The sequence below is a fragment of the Solea solea genome, chromosome 14 (assembly GCF_958295425.1).
Source record: "Solea solea chromosome 14, fSolSol10.1, whole genome shotgun sequence".
NCBI lineage: Eukaryota > Metazoa > Chordata > Actinopteri > Pleuronectiformes > Soleidae > Solea > Solea solea.
The window spans coordinates 17,464,228-17,482,402 of NC_081147.1; the positions used below are offsets into that span (position 1 = coordinate 17,464,228).

General features: G+C 41.3%; 2 protein-coding genes and 1 long non-coding RNA gene across 3 annotated transcripts; 2 read left to right on the plus strand and 1 right to left on the minus strand.

The window, feature by feature from the left end:
- Positions 1–435: 435 nt before the first annotated feature.
- LOC131472961 (zinc finger and BTB domain-containing protein 5-like) lies at positions 436–3,239 on the plus strand. The gene has a single exon (XM_058650467.1). The coding sequence runs from the start codon at positions 978–980 to the stop codon at positions 2,985–2,987; it is 2,010 nt and encodes a 669-aa protein (XP_058506450.1). The 5' UTR covers positions 436–977; the 3' UTR covers positions 2,988–3,239.
- Positions 3,240–3,342: 103 nt separating this feature from the next.
- Positions 3,343–8,058, minus strand: grhpra (glyoxylate reductase/hydroxypyruvate reductase a). Its single transcript, XM_058650468.1, has 9 exons — positions 7,810–8,058; positions 6,806–6,936; positions 6,198–6,270; positions 5,979–6,095; positions 5,770–5,858; positions 5,565–5,666; positions 4,830–4,965; positions 4,543–4,673; positions 3,343–3,939 (listed from the first exon to the last, which is right to left on the minus strand). Exons 1-9 carry the CDS (start codon positions 7,893–7,895, stop codon positions 3,818–3,820), a joined length of 987 nt encoding a protein of 328 aa, XP_058506451.1. The 5' UTR covers positions 7,896–8,058; the 3' UTR covers positions 3,343–3,817.
- A 427-nt stretch (positions 8,059–8,485) lies between these two features.
- Positions 8,486–15,802, plus strand: LOC131472963 (uncharacterized). The gene is made up of 5 exons (XR_009242162.1): positions 8,486–8,900; positions 9,921–9,994; positions 10,460–14,951; positions 15,030–15,212; positions 15,305–15,802. It is a non-coding gene; the product is annotated as an uncharacterized LOC131472963 (long non-coding RNA).
- The last annotated feature ends 2,373 nt before the right edge of the window (positions 15,803–18,175 follow it).

An 18,175-nucleotide genomic window follows, 5' to 3' on the forward strand; every position in this document is an offset into this window, starting at 1 on the left:
GATTTTAACTATCTGGAATTGTAAATATTTTGGTCAAGATAATTGTGACATCAAATTTTTATGTTCCAATTTTAAAAAACAATTTTCTGGGAAGCAGTCAGCACTCTCCCTACATTTATAAATCTAAGTTCATTATTATTATTATTATAATTATAATTGTACTCTTAGGTTAACCAGTAAAACGAAGTCTGTATGTCTTTTATATAAAAAGACATACAGACTTACAATGGATACATGGAAAACAAAAAAAAGACAATTTCCTATAAAATAAACAGTTGATATCTGTTGATATGAAGTTTTATACCAGCACTATTTTCAAAAAATGTTATGCAAAAGTGCTCCAGACATTAAACTATTCCAATAGCAAATGTTATTGTGTAGTTAATAACATATTCAAAAAGGTAAAATATCTCAAATTTGACAACGGTTTTAAACAAAATGGTGCTTTTAAAAAAACAGCTGAGAATTTCAGAGCAGCTGAGTTGCACTTTCGGGAGATCACCACTTGGGGGCGATGTTTTCCTGCAAGGACTCGAAGTGATGATGCTGCCGACAATGGATGCCACACGGAGCGGTGTTGTGTGAGCGCAGTGAATGAATGGAGGCGCACCATTAACGGTGGGAAATGCGTTTATTGTGGATATCGCATTTGAAGTGCTTCCGTCACTGAGGAAGAGCGGTCTGCTTCAGGACACAAAGCCCGCGTCTGAGACGCATCTGCCCGTGTCATTGTTGGACTAGGCCCGCCCATACTCCGGACTCCGGAGCATCTCCAAGGAACCCGGCAGCAGGAGCAGCAGCAAACAATGAACCGCTACCACACATCACGGTGGAGGTAGGCTGGTGTTCAGCAGATAATGAAGTGAGGCGTCTGGGAAGGAGACTGCTCCTGTTTTCACACAGTGACCTTCATTGTGCTGATGTGAAGTAGCAGCAGCACCACTGACATCGCCAATATCAAACAACTGCAAATCATCATGGACTTCCCTGGTCATTTTCAGCACATTTTCAAGCAGCTCAACCACCAGCGTCTCCACGCTCAGCTATGTGACTGTGTGGTGGTGGTTGGAGGTCAAAGCTTCCAGGCGCACCGCTCCATCCTGGCAGCATGCAGCTCTCACTTCAGGGCTTTGCTGAGCTCCAATGACAGTGCCGAGGAGGTTGAAGGAGCTAGAGCAGATAGGGGCCCCAGTATGATGGAGCTAGATGCGGAGGTGGTGACCCCCGATGCCTTCTCCACCCTGCTTGACATGATTTACACATCCACCCTCTCCCTGGGGGCATCCAATGTGATGGATGTGCTGCTCGCAGCCTCACACTTGCATCTGAACACTGTGGTGAAGGCATGCAAGCTCCACCTGTCCAGGAAAAACTTCCCTGCCTCGCCACCTAAAGGATGGAGGTCAGTGCAACAGCAGCAGCAGAGTGCCCCCTCAAAGGGAGAGAGGTCGTTCTCGCTTCAAAAGATCTCATCTGCTGTGGAGGAGGAGGAGGAGGAGGAGGAGGATTTAGATGATGACGCAGTGGTAGTGGAGGTGAGCCAGTCAGGTGTCGGCGAAGATCAGGGGGTTAGGAGAAGAGTCAGTGACAAGCAGAGCGCAGCAACATCGTCTTGCAGCTTTAAAAGAAAATCACACGAGGAAAGGCTCAGCTGCGGGAAGAGAAGCTGCAGGCTGCCTGGGGAGAACTACAAGGAGTGTTCTCCCACTGTGTCAAGCAGAAGCATGGTCAGTGCAGAGGAGTCAGAAGGTCTCCTGTTCCCAGACCAACTTTTGGAGAGCCAAGTTGATGAGGAGGAGGAAGAGGAGAAATACGAAGCGCCCAAGGGAGAGACAGAGGAGATCCAACTCCCGAGCCAATCGGACAGCAGCACAGGAGGCGTGTGTGTGTGGAAGATGGACGGAGATACTGATGGAGACACGGTGGTGAAAATAAAGGTGGGAGAGGAAGCGGAGGAAGACGAGACAAAGATGGCAGTGATCGAGATTAAAAAGGAAAACTTATGCTCATATTCCTCAGGTTTAGAGTCTCTATCTCTATCACACGACTGCACAGAACATTTGGGAAATGATGAGAAAATGGCAGCATCAGCCAACACAGCAGTAGCTGACATCAACTCTTTACAGTCTCAGTTGTGCACAGATCTTCAGAGGGATGCACACAGAGACGTCGGAGGTTTGTGTGAGGACAGTGAAGCCCTGGACAGCCTGTCAGAGCTGGCCTTTTCCTGCTTCCTCAATCCCACTGCTGAAAGTGTAATGGGAGCTCTGGAGGAGGATGACAGCCTGGCGAGTCTCACAGCCGCTGCCACTGCAGCTGCCGCCGCCAGCGATGATCCTGCAGCTGCAGGAAATGTAGGTGAAACATGTCAAAACTCACCAGATGCAAACGCCTCCTCGGCTCACAACTCGCTTGTTTTTCCAATGTCGTCTGTCCCACTGCAGCAGCTGCTCCCACCACAGAGCCCGGGTTTTAGTGACACACTCATCTTACAGCCCACCCAGAACTCTTTAGCAGGGTTTCTGAGTGGCATGAGACCGGGCCTCAGTCTGGAGGCCTCCCTCGTCCAGCCGACCAGGGTCGTTAAAAGCTCAGGGGCAACAACCTTCCGCCGCATTGCCCCCAAAGTTCCACCTGGATCCGAGGCCAGTACAGATCCTTCCTCTTCCTCAGTGGGGGAAGCTGCTGATCGGTCAACTCTAACCAGAGCCTCAGACGACGTTTTGTCCAAGTGCAAGAAAGCGGCTGCTGAAGACCACGTGTTGTTGGTTGAAGGTGATAAGAAATACGCCTGCAACATCTGCTGCAAGAAGTTCATGAACTTGACCGACTGTAAGAAGCATATCCGTGTGCACACAGGAGAAAAGCCGTATCCCTGTCCAAAGTGTGGGAAACGCTTCAGCCAGTCGTCCCATCTTTACAAGCACTCGAAGAATACCTGTCTGAACTGGAAAGACGACCAGTCGTTCCCCGAAACTCTGCACTGACCTTTTTTTTCCTTAAGTCAAAGGAAATCACACTGTGAACTTTTATCTAATAATATTAATTTGTGATTTTAAGTGACAGAAAATCAGTGCCAAATTTGTAATGCATCTGCTAATTTATTGCATTTTGTTTTGTTGTTCAACCATGTAGTTTTATTTCTCAGAGGAGAAAAATTAAATGTTGCCAAATCTATGTGAACGCACTGACAAACGGTCTCAAGAGGAAAAAAAACATGGTATGCATCACTGTTCCACTGAATGATGAGAAAATAAATATTGCATTTGGGGGGATTTTTAGTGATCTTAAAATCTGTTTCAAGAGTGAAATCTTATTTAAATCATCACATAACACATCCAATTAATATGAAATTTGTTTTTTTTTATTCAATAGAGTGAATTTCATTTGACACAGAACTGGAGTGTTGCCATGTTTACCAACAGTAGACAAGGAGCATCATCATAATAAACTAAAGTGCAGACAACAAGTACATGACTGATCTTTATGACATTGTCATTAATTTAAATTGAGAAAACTTACCACTGATTCTGTATTTAATTATCTAATGTCATTTAATGTAAGCACAGGCATCTTTAGTGTGCTTTGATAAGGACTATGGTTAAAAAGATAAGGATAAATCAAACGTTTCCTTCCTTCCAATGCAAATTATAATCAAAGTTCACTTTGACATCATGAAAACGTGTATCTGAACTACGTTAGTATTCTTATTATTGTTTTTGCTCACATTAGAGAGCGCTGTAAGGTCAGTGCATCATCGTTTCCTGACGTGAAATGTGTGCAGCCCCAGAGGAGCGCACGGCGGCTCCGTTGCAGTCTAGAAGGTGAGTTCACTGGGCATTTGTGTGTCCTGTAAGCCACCCAGCAGGTTTCGTGCTACCAAGGCTGACATGACGCCTCTTGTGGAGTAGGTGGCGCTGCCGATGTGTGGCAACACCACTTCAAGGGACAAAAAAAAGACAGAAAATAAATTATAAAAAGGGAAAATCAAGGTGAATGTTTACATGCAGTTTAATTGAGCTAAGGCCGTAATCTGACTAAGACGGGGCAATTGGACAACTTGCCGAGTCTGAGTAAACATGCAGAAAAGAAAAAGGCGGGTTTTGATTGGTTCTTGAAAATCATGGATCATGCTGTGGTTCTGTATGTTAATGTGATACAAATTAGATCAAGCATGGCTCTTGTGGTTGCTGCTGTTAACTGAAGAAAGACGCCACTGCCGTATGATTTCCGGCAACAGTACTGCGGTTTTGTTCGGGGTCAAAGACCACAAAGGAAATTTTGGTGCATGTGCAGAACCCCAAGTCCCCCGACTAAGCATATACATGCAGAAGTAATCAGATTATGAATCACATTATCCAGGTATGTTAGTTCGCTTAAGACTGACTTGATTTTAGCCATACTAATTTGTTAACATGACATTAAGAAAACCAAATTATTGTCTTAGTCCGGCTGAAATCGGACTTTTAACATACATGTACACGCATATGTTTGTCTAGTCAGGAGGGAAAAAGGAACGCTCAGATATGTTATGCTACTCACCACAGTTTTTCAGTGTAAGAAGTGGATGATTTGTTGGGAGTGGCTCAGGTGTTGTGACATCTAATCCAGCTGCAGCTATCTGTCCACTGCTCAAAGCCTCAAACAGATCCTCCTGGTTCACCACAGCCCCCCTGAAACCAACAATTCACCAAGGTGTCATCCTGCTGTATTTTACATTTAACATTATACAGCTGGTGTCAGAGATCCATGAGAATGAGCTACAGCCACTAGAAAAGGACACAATATTGTTGTATATTCAAAAGATTTATTCTATTTTGAAAGTCTACCTGCTTGAGTTGATGAAGACTGCAGTTTTCTTCATCTTACTGAAGAAGGCCTTGTCACAAAGACCCTGGGTTTCTGGAGTCAGGGAGCAGGAAACAACGATGAAGTCGCTCTCGGACACAAGTGTGTCCATGGGAACTGTTCAACAGAGAGACAGTTAGTTTTTTTCAGAATATTAATTACTATACTATACTAATGCAAGACTGAGAACATATGCATATGAAATGTGCAGCAGTGTACTAACGATTCGTTTAATCTGTATTAATCTGTATGTTGCTTAATCTTGATTGATGGACGTGTTTTGTCCACAAACCAAAGATATTCAGTTTACCACCATAGAGGAGCAATTAAACCACACATATTCACATTAAAGAAGCTAAAGTCCCCACTCTAATCACCATTAAAAACCCACTTGCAATTATGCATTGATTATCAAAATATCCATCAATTATTAACCAATATTTGTTGCTGCCTTAACCAACAAAAAAAAAGCCTTTGTGTACTGCTAATAGCATTGTTTCAAATAGTGATTTCAATTTGAAGACATATCATTGTTCAGCCCTGGGCTGACTGTGTGAGCTGAAAAACAATCACAGCTATCACAACCATTCAAATTCACCAACAGTCATTTTGTGGTCAAAAGTGGAAGCTGGAGTTACCGGAACATGCAAAAACAGGATTGGACAACAAGCCTCTTGCTGTGAGGCTACGGTGCTTATCGTTACCATTTCTCTTACCAAACTCTCCTTTGACCTCTGCTGCGTGGGGCTTTGCTGTTCTCCCAGAGTACAGCAGCCTCTTCACTCCAAAAGGCATGAGTCTCTGAGCAATGGCCAAACCTGAAAACAAACACTAACAGTTAATCTCATCCCAGCAGGCTGTAAAGGAAAATAATGAAATGCAGATACAGGATTTAGCCATAAAAGTAATAGTAAGCCTTACCAATGCGTCCAAGTCCGATGACTCCTACTGTGCTGCCAGAGAGACCATAACCACAGAGCCAGAGAGGCTTCCACGAGCTCCAGCCACCACTGACAGAGAGTTTGATTATTGTGTAGCTTAATTAAGACAATTACTGGTACATTTGGTTAAAGATAAACAGAAAGACAGTCAAAGAAAACACTACTGGGACGAGTAAATGTATAACTGACTTTTTGACCTCCTCCACTCCCTCTGGTAATCTGCGAGCCGTGGCCAGCAGCAGGGCTACAGTGAGTTCTGCTGTGGCATCAGTCAGCACGTCTGGAGTGTATCCAACACGTATGCCACTGGTGAACACACACACACAGAAGCAGATATTTATAACGACACTTCCGTATGTGCATTCAAGATTTTTGAGAGACCAGTTTTCTTCTGGCTTCACCACGTACCGTTTTTTGATCTCATCAAGAGCCATGTGGTCAAATCCCACAGACATGGTGCTGATTACTTTCAAGTTTGGCCCTGTGATCAGAGACAGATCAGCTGAAGAACTGAAGTCTGTGCACCAATTTGTTGGATCAATAAATACTACTGTTTTTGTATATGGCATAATACAAAATTAAACTTAATCACAGTCAATAGTGTTATTAATGATGACAATTAGTGTCAAAAAATTTAAAAATATCTAGTTTTTCAGTTCCATTGTTTAAACAAGTTAAAACTGGTTAGTTGTAGGACTGTTTCCTCTTGTTTTAAGGTTTCTTCTCAGATCTTTTACTCGGGTTTAAGTATCACAACTAGGGCTGGGTATTGATTAAAAAAATATCACCATGTTGAGATCACCATGTAATCTCAACGAGACACTCACATCCATATATGACAGCCAATCGAGAGAACTATTAGATCCCACTAAAACAACATGCTGCATGCTTATTGGCTCACTGAAGCTGATGTGATTAAATCCAATACCCGGTGAATAACACACAAATATTCAAGTCCAATATCCACAAGTAGTCTGTTACAAGTGTGCATATTTGGGGAGTGATGGATGGAGTACCTGCAGCATCCAGGACCTCAGCATCGATCTTTTCTGACAACAGACACACAAGGCCGTGAGCCTTCTGTACGCCTTTCAGGAGCTCTTCTCTCGGCACAGGTTCGTCTGAGTCCCACACAGACACCTCACACCTGTTGGCATGGAGACAGAGGGAGATGGAGGGTAAACATACAGGAAGTCAGTGAGAAATATGAAGGTGGAAGTGTTAGCTGAGAGTAAGTCTAGAGATGGCCGAGTGCATGTTAGGGATGGGACGATATGCTTTTGTAGTTATTCGGTTGCATCACCATATTTAGGGGCGGATTCGATTTGTATAGCCCTGCTGATGTATTGCTATTCTACAAGTGTTGCGATTTGATAGTGTTGATAATTCTGATTTTCTTTTCCTCCATAAAGAAAAACAGAATGATATGTACATTTCTTGAGAAAACACAAGTCATATCTCATCACATGTTAGACAGTGATACATAACATGTAAAATAGAATGTTTGTTTTTTATTATTTAAGGGCTATATTTGGCAGCTCCTCTTTCTAATAAAATAAACACAACCAGGCTAAAAAGAAAGAAAGTGGGCTTTTTTTAAGCTTTGCCTACTCAGTGTTCACTGAGCTGCTGCTGTAAGAAAGAATGAAATGCTGTGCCAAAAATGAATGGAACCTCTCAAAACAGGACACAGCACAAACTTGAGAACGTGTTTCAAGTGAAAGTGAAAAACAACTTTTGAAAATCCTGGACTGCACACTGTCACACTGATAAACAGAATTCCCAATTGGTTTGATGAAAGTTGGCAACAGTTTCTGATCACCAAGCTAGCTTAAATCACAACATATCGATGTTTCGATATTCGGTAATGTTCATATTACTTACTGACTCACTGTCTCTCACCACATGGCTAAATCGGACTGACAGCTACTGTACACTGTGGAGGACATTCACTAGACACGGTCTTAGCGGACAAACGCTGCGTTGACAAAACAGTAATAAAATAATGCTCCATACTCACTCAGGGGCCGCTGACAGGATCTTCATTCCCTCCTGCGGGAGCCGTCGAGTCACGAAAACCTTCATGATTTTTCTAGCAGCTTGCATCTCACTTTAAAGCCCGGCCACTGTGGATTCTGTCCGGAGAGGACGAAGAATCGGTCCAACAGACCGCGGAGCCGGTTTACAGCCACACAAACTTAGCAAGAAACTAGTGTTGCATTTCAAAACACTGCGCATGCGTGAGATGGGAGGAGGGTGTGGGTGTGGTGGTGTGAAGGGTTTGTTCTTCTTCTTACGGGTTTTAACGGCAGTCGTTATCAAGAGTGTTGCATCATTGCCACCTTCCGGTTTACTAAGTGGACCTAAGTGGTCTATATGCTGAAAAAACGGTGAAATGGGCCGTTATTGCATTTTCACAAATTGAATAAAGGTTTCACAAATCAGAGACTGTGTTTTTATGAATCTTCAGGGTCTCAGTCCAGATTTGGGAAGTTTAGGTACAGTGGTTTTTGATGTGGACCTGGTCTAATGAGGTCTAAGTATGAAACAAAAACGGTGAAATCTCCGCTTCACATCAAGAAGTGTCCCAAAAAAAGTCAGTGGTAAATTTCCCCTTAACTACCCCTTAACTTTCCCCTTAAGTTTCCGATTCGTCGGAAGCTGACGAATCGGAGGCTAACTTCAGCGTCGTCGTCTTCGCGCAGGTGTTTTCAATCAGCTGATGACCGACGCCGCTGATTGCTTACTCCTCCTCCTCTGTTTATTTAAACTTACTTCAGCCAACAGTTCCGTGATGTTACTTTGAAGAGAAGCAGCACGAGCTGCGGAACCAGAAAAAAAAGACGCGGAAAAAGTGTAGCTGCTTAACTACTGAAACTGTTCCGGGAGGAGGGAACTTGTGGCGGTAATGCACCAACCGCCATAAAACCTAAAAAAAGAACGAAAGAATTTAAAAAAAAAAGAAGAGAAAAAAAGGAAAACTACCGCGGCGTGATGTCAGACGCCGAAAAGGTGGTCGCGTGCATCAGCTCCTGTATAAAAACGCAGCAAGGCGCTCCGGACCGGGATGGCGTGTTCGACCTGGTCCAGATTGGTGGCCCGTCCAGAATGGTGAGTAACTTTTGTCAATATGATTCCCTCCAGGCACAACAGACACACGTGGCTTTCTTTAACTGATTTAATGAAGCGTCCAAATCTTCATTAGCACCGTGAAAACTGTACACATAAAATATTACAATTAGCACAAATAACAGAGTAAAATCAGACCAGACAAACGTAGGCTACACCCATATAGCTAGCAATACAATTTGATACAAACTAAAATAATATTATACAGCAACATAAAATACCTCGTTGGCTGCATGCCACAAATGAGGGAATAGCAGTGTCCTCAATGTCTTTGTGAAGAACGTAAACCTTGTAAACTTCGGGAGTAATTAGAAAAGACCGTGCTCGTCAATTTCTTGTCAATTTCTTGTCAATTTCCGTCAGGAAGAACCGGAAGTGAGTAACCAAACTACGTCTCCACAATAAGGCGAGACCAGGGTTGTAAATAATGTACATAACAATCATAACACGTATCATGAAACCAAAACATTAATATGAAATGTAAATATATAAATGTAAATAACTGAGTTCAGGATATAAATGAATTACATCAATGAATTGTATGCACCATCATGGATCAGCTGTTTTGTCTGGTTACAGTCAATTCATTGGTTTAAATGGGGCTGCAACAAATTTTTATTTTCATTAACCTGTGATTTATTTTCATTATTGGTCCATAAAATGTTAAATGTTGTTCACTGTTTCTAAATTCAGTTATATTCTTAAATTATTCGATTTCAATGATTGCTTAAATAGAGCAAACAAATGAGGAAATATTCACATTTAACAAAATAAAGAAAATCTGAAACTTAAACCAATCCATTATCAAAATACAAGACTAAAAACAAGTTAAAATGGCTGCTGTGCTACGTTAACTCACTGTTCCACTCATGGTCATTACTATTGAGTTTTTCACTGGAAAGACTTATTTGTTTTTTTTATGTTACATTTTTAAAACCAGATTCAGGGTTATACATGTCTTTTATAATTCTAAACGTTTTTTTTTTGTTTTTTTTATTAAAGGAACAACCTTCTTCCTGCCCACGGAGACCTGGTCGGACCCGCCATATACAAAAGACTGAGACTGTCAAAAAAAGGTGAGTGACACCTTTAGAGATAATTTACTACATCATTGAAAATGTTATGGCTAATTTTCATAATATATTTAACTGATGGCAATATATCATATTAATTTAATCACACATGTATAATATAAGTTTATTGTGTTTTTAATGAATGTGGCTATATGAGGTACTGACATTTCTATACTTGAACTTAAAAGGCATTTCCTTAAATCTTAATCAACTTTATTCTACATCACTTGTGATTATGTAAATTTCTTTGTTTCACTGTTAGAAAAGAATTTGTGCTGGCAGCAATGTTTTCACTGAAAGTGAGTCTTTAAATCTCAGGCTGGGTGAACCATGTCTGTACCTCATACAAACACATTGTAGAACACCTTACCTGGTTATTTTACACCTGTAACGGTATGAACTTGAACATTGTCAAGGCTGGAGACTGGACTCAAACATTTTTTTTGTCTGTTTTTTTCCCCCCCCCAGATTGATCTTCATGAAGATTGTCAAATAGTAGGTGTCATGATTTAATTCTGGGTGGCCGCTGTGTCCCCACTCTTTCTTGGCCGCTGTGCCTACATCTATCTGCATTGTCCAACATGGCCACGTTTTTTCTATTCTCCTGCTTTCCATCTGTCAAATAGCTGAGGGTTGTACATGGAGCATTTGCCACAGGTTGGTTTTGTATGTTCCTGTCCACTTTATTGGGTGGTCTGATCTGGTCCTTTTGGTTATATTTTTGTGGAACTGCTGAGTGAGTGATTTGAAAGAATGAGGTGACTGTGGAGTGTTTTAAATTCTCTCTCTGAATGAATGGGTTGTGTGTGACTGCGATGCCTGGATTGAATAGTTAAGATTGTCTGAGAATATGATTATGTTCAGCAGTTCACATTAAAGTAGATATGGTGTCTTGAAGGGCTTAGATGCTCGATAAGTTATCATGCACTAACATTTCCTTTTTTAGGTCCGTCTACAAAGGGTGAGTCCATATTTTTTTTAATTTCTTCTCTGGGGGCTAACGTCTTGGCCTCCATGTGTGGTAGGGTTTGCAGAGTAGGGGAATAAACGAAAGAGAACTTTTGTGTTGTTTTTTGAAAGTGAAGGCACTTAGGTGTCAGCAACTGACTTGCTAGTCTAGCTGCCCACATCTAACTACAGAATCACACTCTCTTGCCTTTCCTCACTTCTAAAAGGAAAAAAAAAAATCACTTTAGCACTAAAATATAGTGATGGAGGACCAGATCTTAAATGAGGTTTAAATGGATGTTGGTGTACAGTTAAAGCTAGATGGTAGGAATAAAAATTAATGTTGTGCCTTGTCACAAGACTTACACTTCTTGGCCGCTGTGCCTTTTTTTTTTTTTCTCTTTTCCATCGTGGCCATTAATCCACCGTTATCCCTAGCACGTTAAAATAGATCCTGGTGATCTACAAATACAGTACCTGGCTTTGGATGGCAGCCGTGCCATTGCCTTTGTATGGCCATACGTCCCTTAATGCAAGTAGGCCATTATCGCCAACTGTGCCCGCGCCTTCATAGCCTACTTGTGTTATTGTATGTCTGGCCTTGCGCGTATAGTCATTTTACATAGACAAACATGGGTGCCTTCCGCGTCCATGCACAGTAAGTGAACTAACCTGTACTTTTCTTCTAGCATCAGTCAAGAGGAGCACCGACATCACTGCATGTCCATCCTAATTAGATTGCGTTTTAGTTAAGCGGTAAAATTTCAAATGGTAAATCCAATTTTTCTTTCTTGCTTGGCCGCCGTGCCATTACTATACCTGCTCTGACCTGAATCTTGATTCTTCATGGCCACTGTGTCATGACTGTACTTGGTCTTGGTGTTTATGCCAGTCTATAATTTCTGATCTTTTTTTCCCTACTAAGTTTTCGTGTGTGGTGTGTGGTGTGTGTGTGTGTGTGTGTGTTGACTGATGACTGACGTTAATCTGACATTTGGACCAAGACTAACACTCCAACTTTATGCTGCAAGACTGGCAAGATGCACACTAATTGGACAACAAGGAAATTCAAAGTCTTTCAAAAACAGGTAAAATGTTTACGTTTCAGGTAAGTATTAAAGGCCTTTGCCACATGATCTTTGTGGGTAAACCATGTCCACTCAATTTCTAAAGTTAATTTGCATCTAAACATTTACAATGCCTGACACAATGGCATTACAATAATCTAATTTTTTTGCATTACTGAGTGCAAAGGCTTTATTTACACACCGACGCATGCCAAGACTGCCGTCATGGCATGTGTCACTGTCTCTCTCGCTGTTCTGCCTGTCCTGTGTGTCTTTCTGTCTTTCTATGTGTCTCTGTCTTTCTGTCTTTCTCTTGCTGTCTGTCTGTCTTGTGTGTTTGGTCTTTGTCTGTCTTGTGTGTCTGGTCTCTGTCAGTCTGTCCTGTGTGTCTGGTCTCTGTCTGTCTGTCCTGTGTCAGATTTAGTCACTTTTTAGTCTCAACTTAAATGGATGATTTTAAAGTTGATTGGTCTTGAGGTGTCTGATTTCTGCAGGAAATTCTGGTACTGTTATTTTGAAATGGCTTTAATTTAAAATTTTAATTTTGGTCTTGAATTTCAGTTATCATAGTTGCAACTTGGACTGTTGACAAACGTGGAAGCTGATGAATCATGTAGTAATTGCATCAAAGTTTACTGTAGCTTGTTTAAAGTTCTTTGTAAGTGCTGTAAAAATGTAGTAATTGATTATGATGAGCTAGACCAGGTCTTTATTCTCAACTGGTAATTGCTTTGATAAGATAACTGGTTTCTGATTTGATTATGAAGCTAAACTTTTGATTTATATGCAAGTGTAGTCACATAGGATTGTTGGTGTTATTCAGCCCATGGATAATGGTATGATATACTTTAAATCTGGCATTTGTTGGCACACTTTTGATATCCATTTAAGTCTTAAACTATACACACTGCCATCAGCCTTTGTAGTCGCTAACTGAAATCGCATTCAATATTAATGCTGACTTGTCTCACTCTGCCAAGTTTATTTCCCTCTAAAGGAGTTGAACCTTTTTGTGTTCATAGCCTTTGCGCGTCATGATGGGAGGCCTCCCAGCAGGGGATTTTTATCTTCCTCTGCAAAACTATGTGTTACTCGCCTTCGGGATGCAGGGCTATCCTGCATAGTTTCTTTCATAAATTAGATTGTAGGTTGCAGGATTAGAGCGCGTTTCTTTTCTTTAGGAGGACACAAACCTGGCAGAGAGACAACTCGGATTATTTAAGTGAAAGTTGCGCCAAATGTTCAAACTTTTTATTTTTCGATACGACTTGAAGTAAACCTTTATTCTGTGGGCTGAATTCAGACAAATCAGACAGAATTTGGCTTCATGTTAAAGGTGACATATTATACCCTATAGACTGTTGTGCAAGTACCCTCTTGTAGCAGGAGTGAGCAGCTGCAGCTTTTTCATTTATTTTTTGTTATTTGATTTATTTCTTGGATTGACTTGGTGTCCGGAGCTTTGTGATTAACAGTGATCATGTGTAACGTGTAAACACAAGTGGTCTTTTGCCTCTTATTTGCGAAGCTGGCAGCTGGTTGAAATGGTAGGACTTTATGGCTTGCCCATAATGGGATTTGTGATAGAGCATAGGGTTAACACCTCACCATACACTAGCTATTTCAGCGAACAAGTGTCTGTAGTCCGTTATTACCCATGACTTTCTTTCAAATTTCACAATTTAGGCAACTTGTAGAGTCATTAGGAAGATGCTTAATCCCAATGTCTTGGTTGGTTGCATGAGATATTGCTATCTCTTAGATGTGTTGGTGAAGTTCCTCCTCTGATTTTTGTAGACTTGCCCTAAAGTTTCTCTCTGCTTTAACTCTTGTTGAGCTATGCATTAAATGATTCCTCCAACTTGTCTCCATATCAATTTTTTTCTCCCTGCAGGCTTCCACCACCCACTGCTGCTGTTGCATCTGCTAAAGGTAGCCGTATCCTGATTCACTGCGTCTTCATGTGTTGGGTAAGAAGTGTCATTAGACTACTAACAATGTAAACACCTTTTAAATGCTTGATCTAATTTACCCAAATGGTTCATCAGTTTAGGACAAAAAAATCGTTGAGTTTGACATTCTTGGGGTCAGTAACCTGACCTCTAAATGTTTGGGCAACCATGCAAAAGATCGCAAGCTCTCTGCATGACCCAACAGCATCGATGTTTGAGTTATTTAATTGCTCAATTTTTAAATCAGTCAAGTTTTTATGAGCTGGGTCTTCTTCACACAGCAGAGAACAAGGTAAATTGAGTCGACTCGTAACATGGTAAGGCTTTTCGTCCTTCCCCTTCTTCGTGTGTGAGGAAATCTGGCCACGGATCCTGACTGAGTGGCATACCATGGCTGTGCAGTTTCCAAAATCAGACAAGGATCCATCTGATTTTGTGACTCGGCCTGTCATGATATGCATGTATCTTCCTCCGAAACAAAGGATTGGAATGGACAGGTTTGTAGTGTAAATCACATCACTTGTAGGTGGTGAAGCATTTGTTTAAATTGGAGTCAAGCATTTTCAGGTGTCTGCTTTGTCAATACTCTGGTGCCACGTCTTGCTAAACACACGAGAAGCTCTGAATTGTGAAACTGCTGCCTCTTGCAGATGTTACAACAGCAATGGCTGTTGAAAGGCTGCAGGGAGAGAAAATGAGATCTGAGGACAGGAAAGTGGAATTGATTTCATGCTTAGCAAAATGAGGGTTTCAGCAGAGGACCTTTTTGTGGCAGGGCTACAGAATCAGAAGGAACGTTTGTCTGGGCAACTGGGAGATTTACAGTTTTTCATGCAGCTAACCGAGACATTGGGGTTAGCATCATCCCAAATGGCTGGCAAAGATTGCTTGTAACTGTCAGTGTAGAACAGGACAGGAAAGGCAGGTATAGGTTAGGGAGGGCATCCATCGGTGAGCTCTGACTGGATGTGAGCATCTGTTACACTTGACCAGGTGAGCTACCTAAAGATTTGTCATTTGTTTACTTCTTTTTTTTTCTTGTGACTTATTAAATTCTTCCTTGTTTTGAAGAGATGAAGGCTGCAGCACATTCCTGGGTCAGAGGACTCCATGTTGGACACCACGACCTGGAGAAGTCCCGTCCTGGATGGCTGCAGTGATGACCTAGCCCAAGATGAACAGACCCTTCTACGACGAGGACTTCGCCCAAGATGAACCGACCTTTTCCACCTCTTTTCCACGGGATGTCTTCAGGTACGTTCTTTCAGATGGTACTCAATATGTTTAATCCATATTTACTTAATAATAAAGTGTGCTGACTCTTATTTATTTTATTTTTTTGTTAGATGCTGGACCTTGCCAAACTGTACACATGCCTCAATGGCTGCTATGTCAAATGGACTTTAACCCCCACTGTACATGTGCTTTATCACCACACTAAAATACAGACTCTGCTACTTTCAGCCTGTTTCAGTCTAAAAGATCGCAAGCCCTCTGCATGACCCAACAGCATCGATGTTTGAGTTATTTAATTGCTCAATTTTTAAATCAGTCAAGTTTTTATGTGCTGGGTCTTCTTCACACAACAGAGAACAAGGTTAATTGAGTCGACTCGTAACATGGTAAGGCATTTCGTCCTTCCCCTTCTTCTCTGTGTCTGAGGAAATCTGGCCATGGATCCTGACTGAGTGGCATACCATGGCTGTGCAGTTTCCAAAATCAGACAAGGATCCATCTGATTTTGTGACTCGGCCTGCCATGTTATGTCATGTATCTTCCTCAATGGTGTACAGACACTGCTACTTTCAGCCTGTAATGGTAGACACTGAAAACATGTATTTATTGCCTTCTTTATATCAATTAAAACTTTTGTTCTTAACTTTATGGTTGACTTGTATTTTTTCAGTGATTCTGTGATGAGTGTTATTTTGACAAGTTAGTGCTTTGAACTTAAAGATGTGGAATTCTTTTGACACTGCTCCAAGTGTTCGGTTGATCTTAACCAGAAAACTCAAACCCTATATGGATTTGTACAAGGTTTTAAAGAGAATATAATAAATTGGACTCTAAAGCCGGGAATGCTACAGTGAATGGTGATGCTGCTACTTGCCCCCATCTCATAACTTCTTTACTTCTAGCCACTAACACTAAATATGGCTAATGCATAACAATATGCCACTGAAAATTAGACTACTTTGCTTTAAAATGCCTTCTTTTAACTACAGATGTATTTTTACCATTTTATTTCTGGCTTTTCATTTTATCTTAAAATTCTGTCTGTACCATTTAATGCTTAAAGGGTTTATTTTTCTACTGTGGAAAGCACTTTGTACAGTTGTTTTGAAAAGTGCTATTCAAATAGTTATTTGAACAGTGTTGCAGTACCTAACACCATCAGCAATATGAGCAGCCACACATATGCAATGTTAATATTTCTGACTGTCTCAGCCTCAGGTAGGTGATGTGATGAATCACAGCCAGATAACGCTCCACACATTAGTGCAGGAAAAGATTCAACAGTTAAATAAAACACCAAAGTGTGAGGCACAGATGTACAAGATGTTTCCCAAAGTAAAGATCAGACTTGGAACAACCGAGCGGTCCATTCAGGCTGCTGTAGAGACTTTGTCCCACAAGATGGCGTCCTCTGCAAAGCAAGGCTCTTGTCTTATTCTACAAGGCTACAGAAAGCAGTTATTTTTAAGTGATTATATACGTACTGTATACAAGCATGCTTATGGGGAGCATATTCTATTTCCACCAATACACCTTCCTACACTTCCAATGAAATATGATGCAATATTTACACTCTTGTTCAAACACAAATGTCCACACAAGTTAAACCAAGAATATGAATCAATGCATGAAGACACACTGACAGAATTAATCATATACACATTTCTATTAATTTATGACAGCACTGCTGGTGCATGTTTTTGTTTGATTACACGTCACCGCCCACAGAACACACACACACACACCTCTGTTTCTCTTTGTGTTCCATGTACTCTCTCACATCCTTGTCTCCACTGCTGACCTTATACACAGCAAACTCCTTAGTGTGTGAGAGAGGTTTGACCTTCATGTGACATCCCGTGACATCCCATGATAACCCTCTGTCATCACCCCGTACAACCTGTACATGACAAAGACAAATAGCAGAGGAGGGGCGTCTTCAGGACGGATACATACTTGGGAAAAAATCGAAACCAGAGTGCAGAAAATCCCTTTTCCAAATATTTCCAAGTAGAACGGGACAAGAAACTGTCACGTGCGTGAGATTTGGTACCTGTGTGCTCCCTGTCACAGCAAAAGCTATCTTGTGGCACATCAAACAACAACAAAACCTTAAACTCATCTGACCCAATTCTATCACACATACGCACACACTCACACAAGCAGTGTCAAAAAGGAACATCTGTCATCAGCGTCAGTTTTCTGCTGTTTGTTTCACACACATCCATCCACATATGAGAGGAACAGCACAGCTCTGTTGTCTCTGTTTTTATGAGATGATGTGTTTGTGATATGAGTTATGTGTTACTTATCCAATAAATGTGTCTTCTCTAAACTATGAAGGCTAACTAAAATTGTGCTAGAAGGGGTGCCGAACCTTTTTACGCATAGTTGAGAAGTGTCTTTGCTTTGTGTGATAATTGACATTAGGTCTCAGTTTGGGTTCATCTCTGTTTCTGTCTGTTATTTTTGGATCAAGGCGCTGAGAGTCAGCAGTTGTGCCACTGCTTTTAGTGGGTTTCTTCTTTCTAAGGTGAGCGGTGGGATTTTTGTGGATTGAGTTTGTGCTTTCTTCTCTCTGGTGTACAAGAGCGTTTGCACACCCCTGTGCTCAAGAAACAGAGCGTAATAACCTCCAAAAATAGGCAACTCCTGGGGAGAAAATAATATATGAACTATAGGTACGAAGGAGAGTCTGTGAATCTCCATCGTAAACACATAAAAAGGTGTGGGATGTGCACATTCTGATCCTGTAGGACTCAAAGATCATGAATGTCATTTAGATAAAATATTTGCAAAACTCCTACTCAGCCTTTTTCCTCTGTACTGTTCCCCTCATATTAATATTATTAAGCCTGACAAGCAACAGGATGGTTTTACTCATATACTGATGTTTGATTCTAGTTTTTTTGCTCGTTTTCAGGTGTTTTTGTTAGAAGAATGTAGTGATTTCTACATAATCCACACGTTCTTTATCAAAC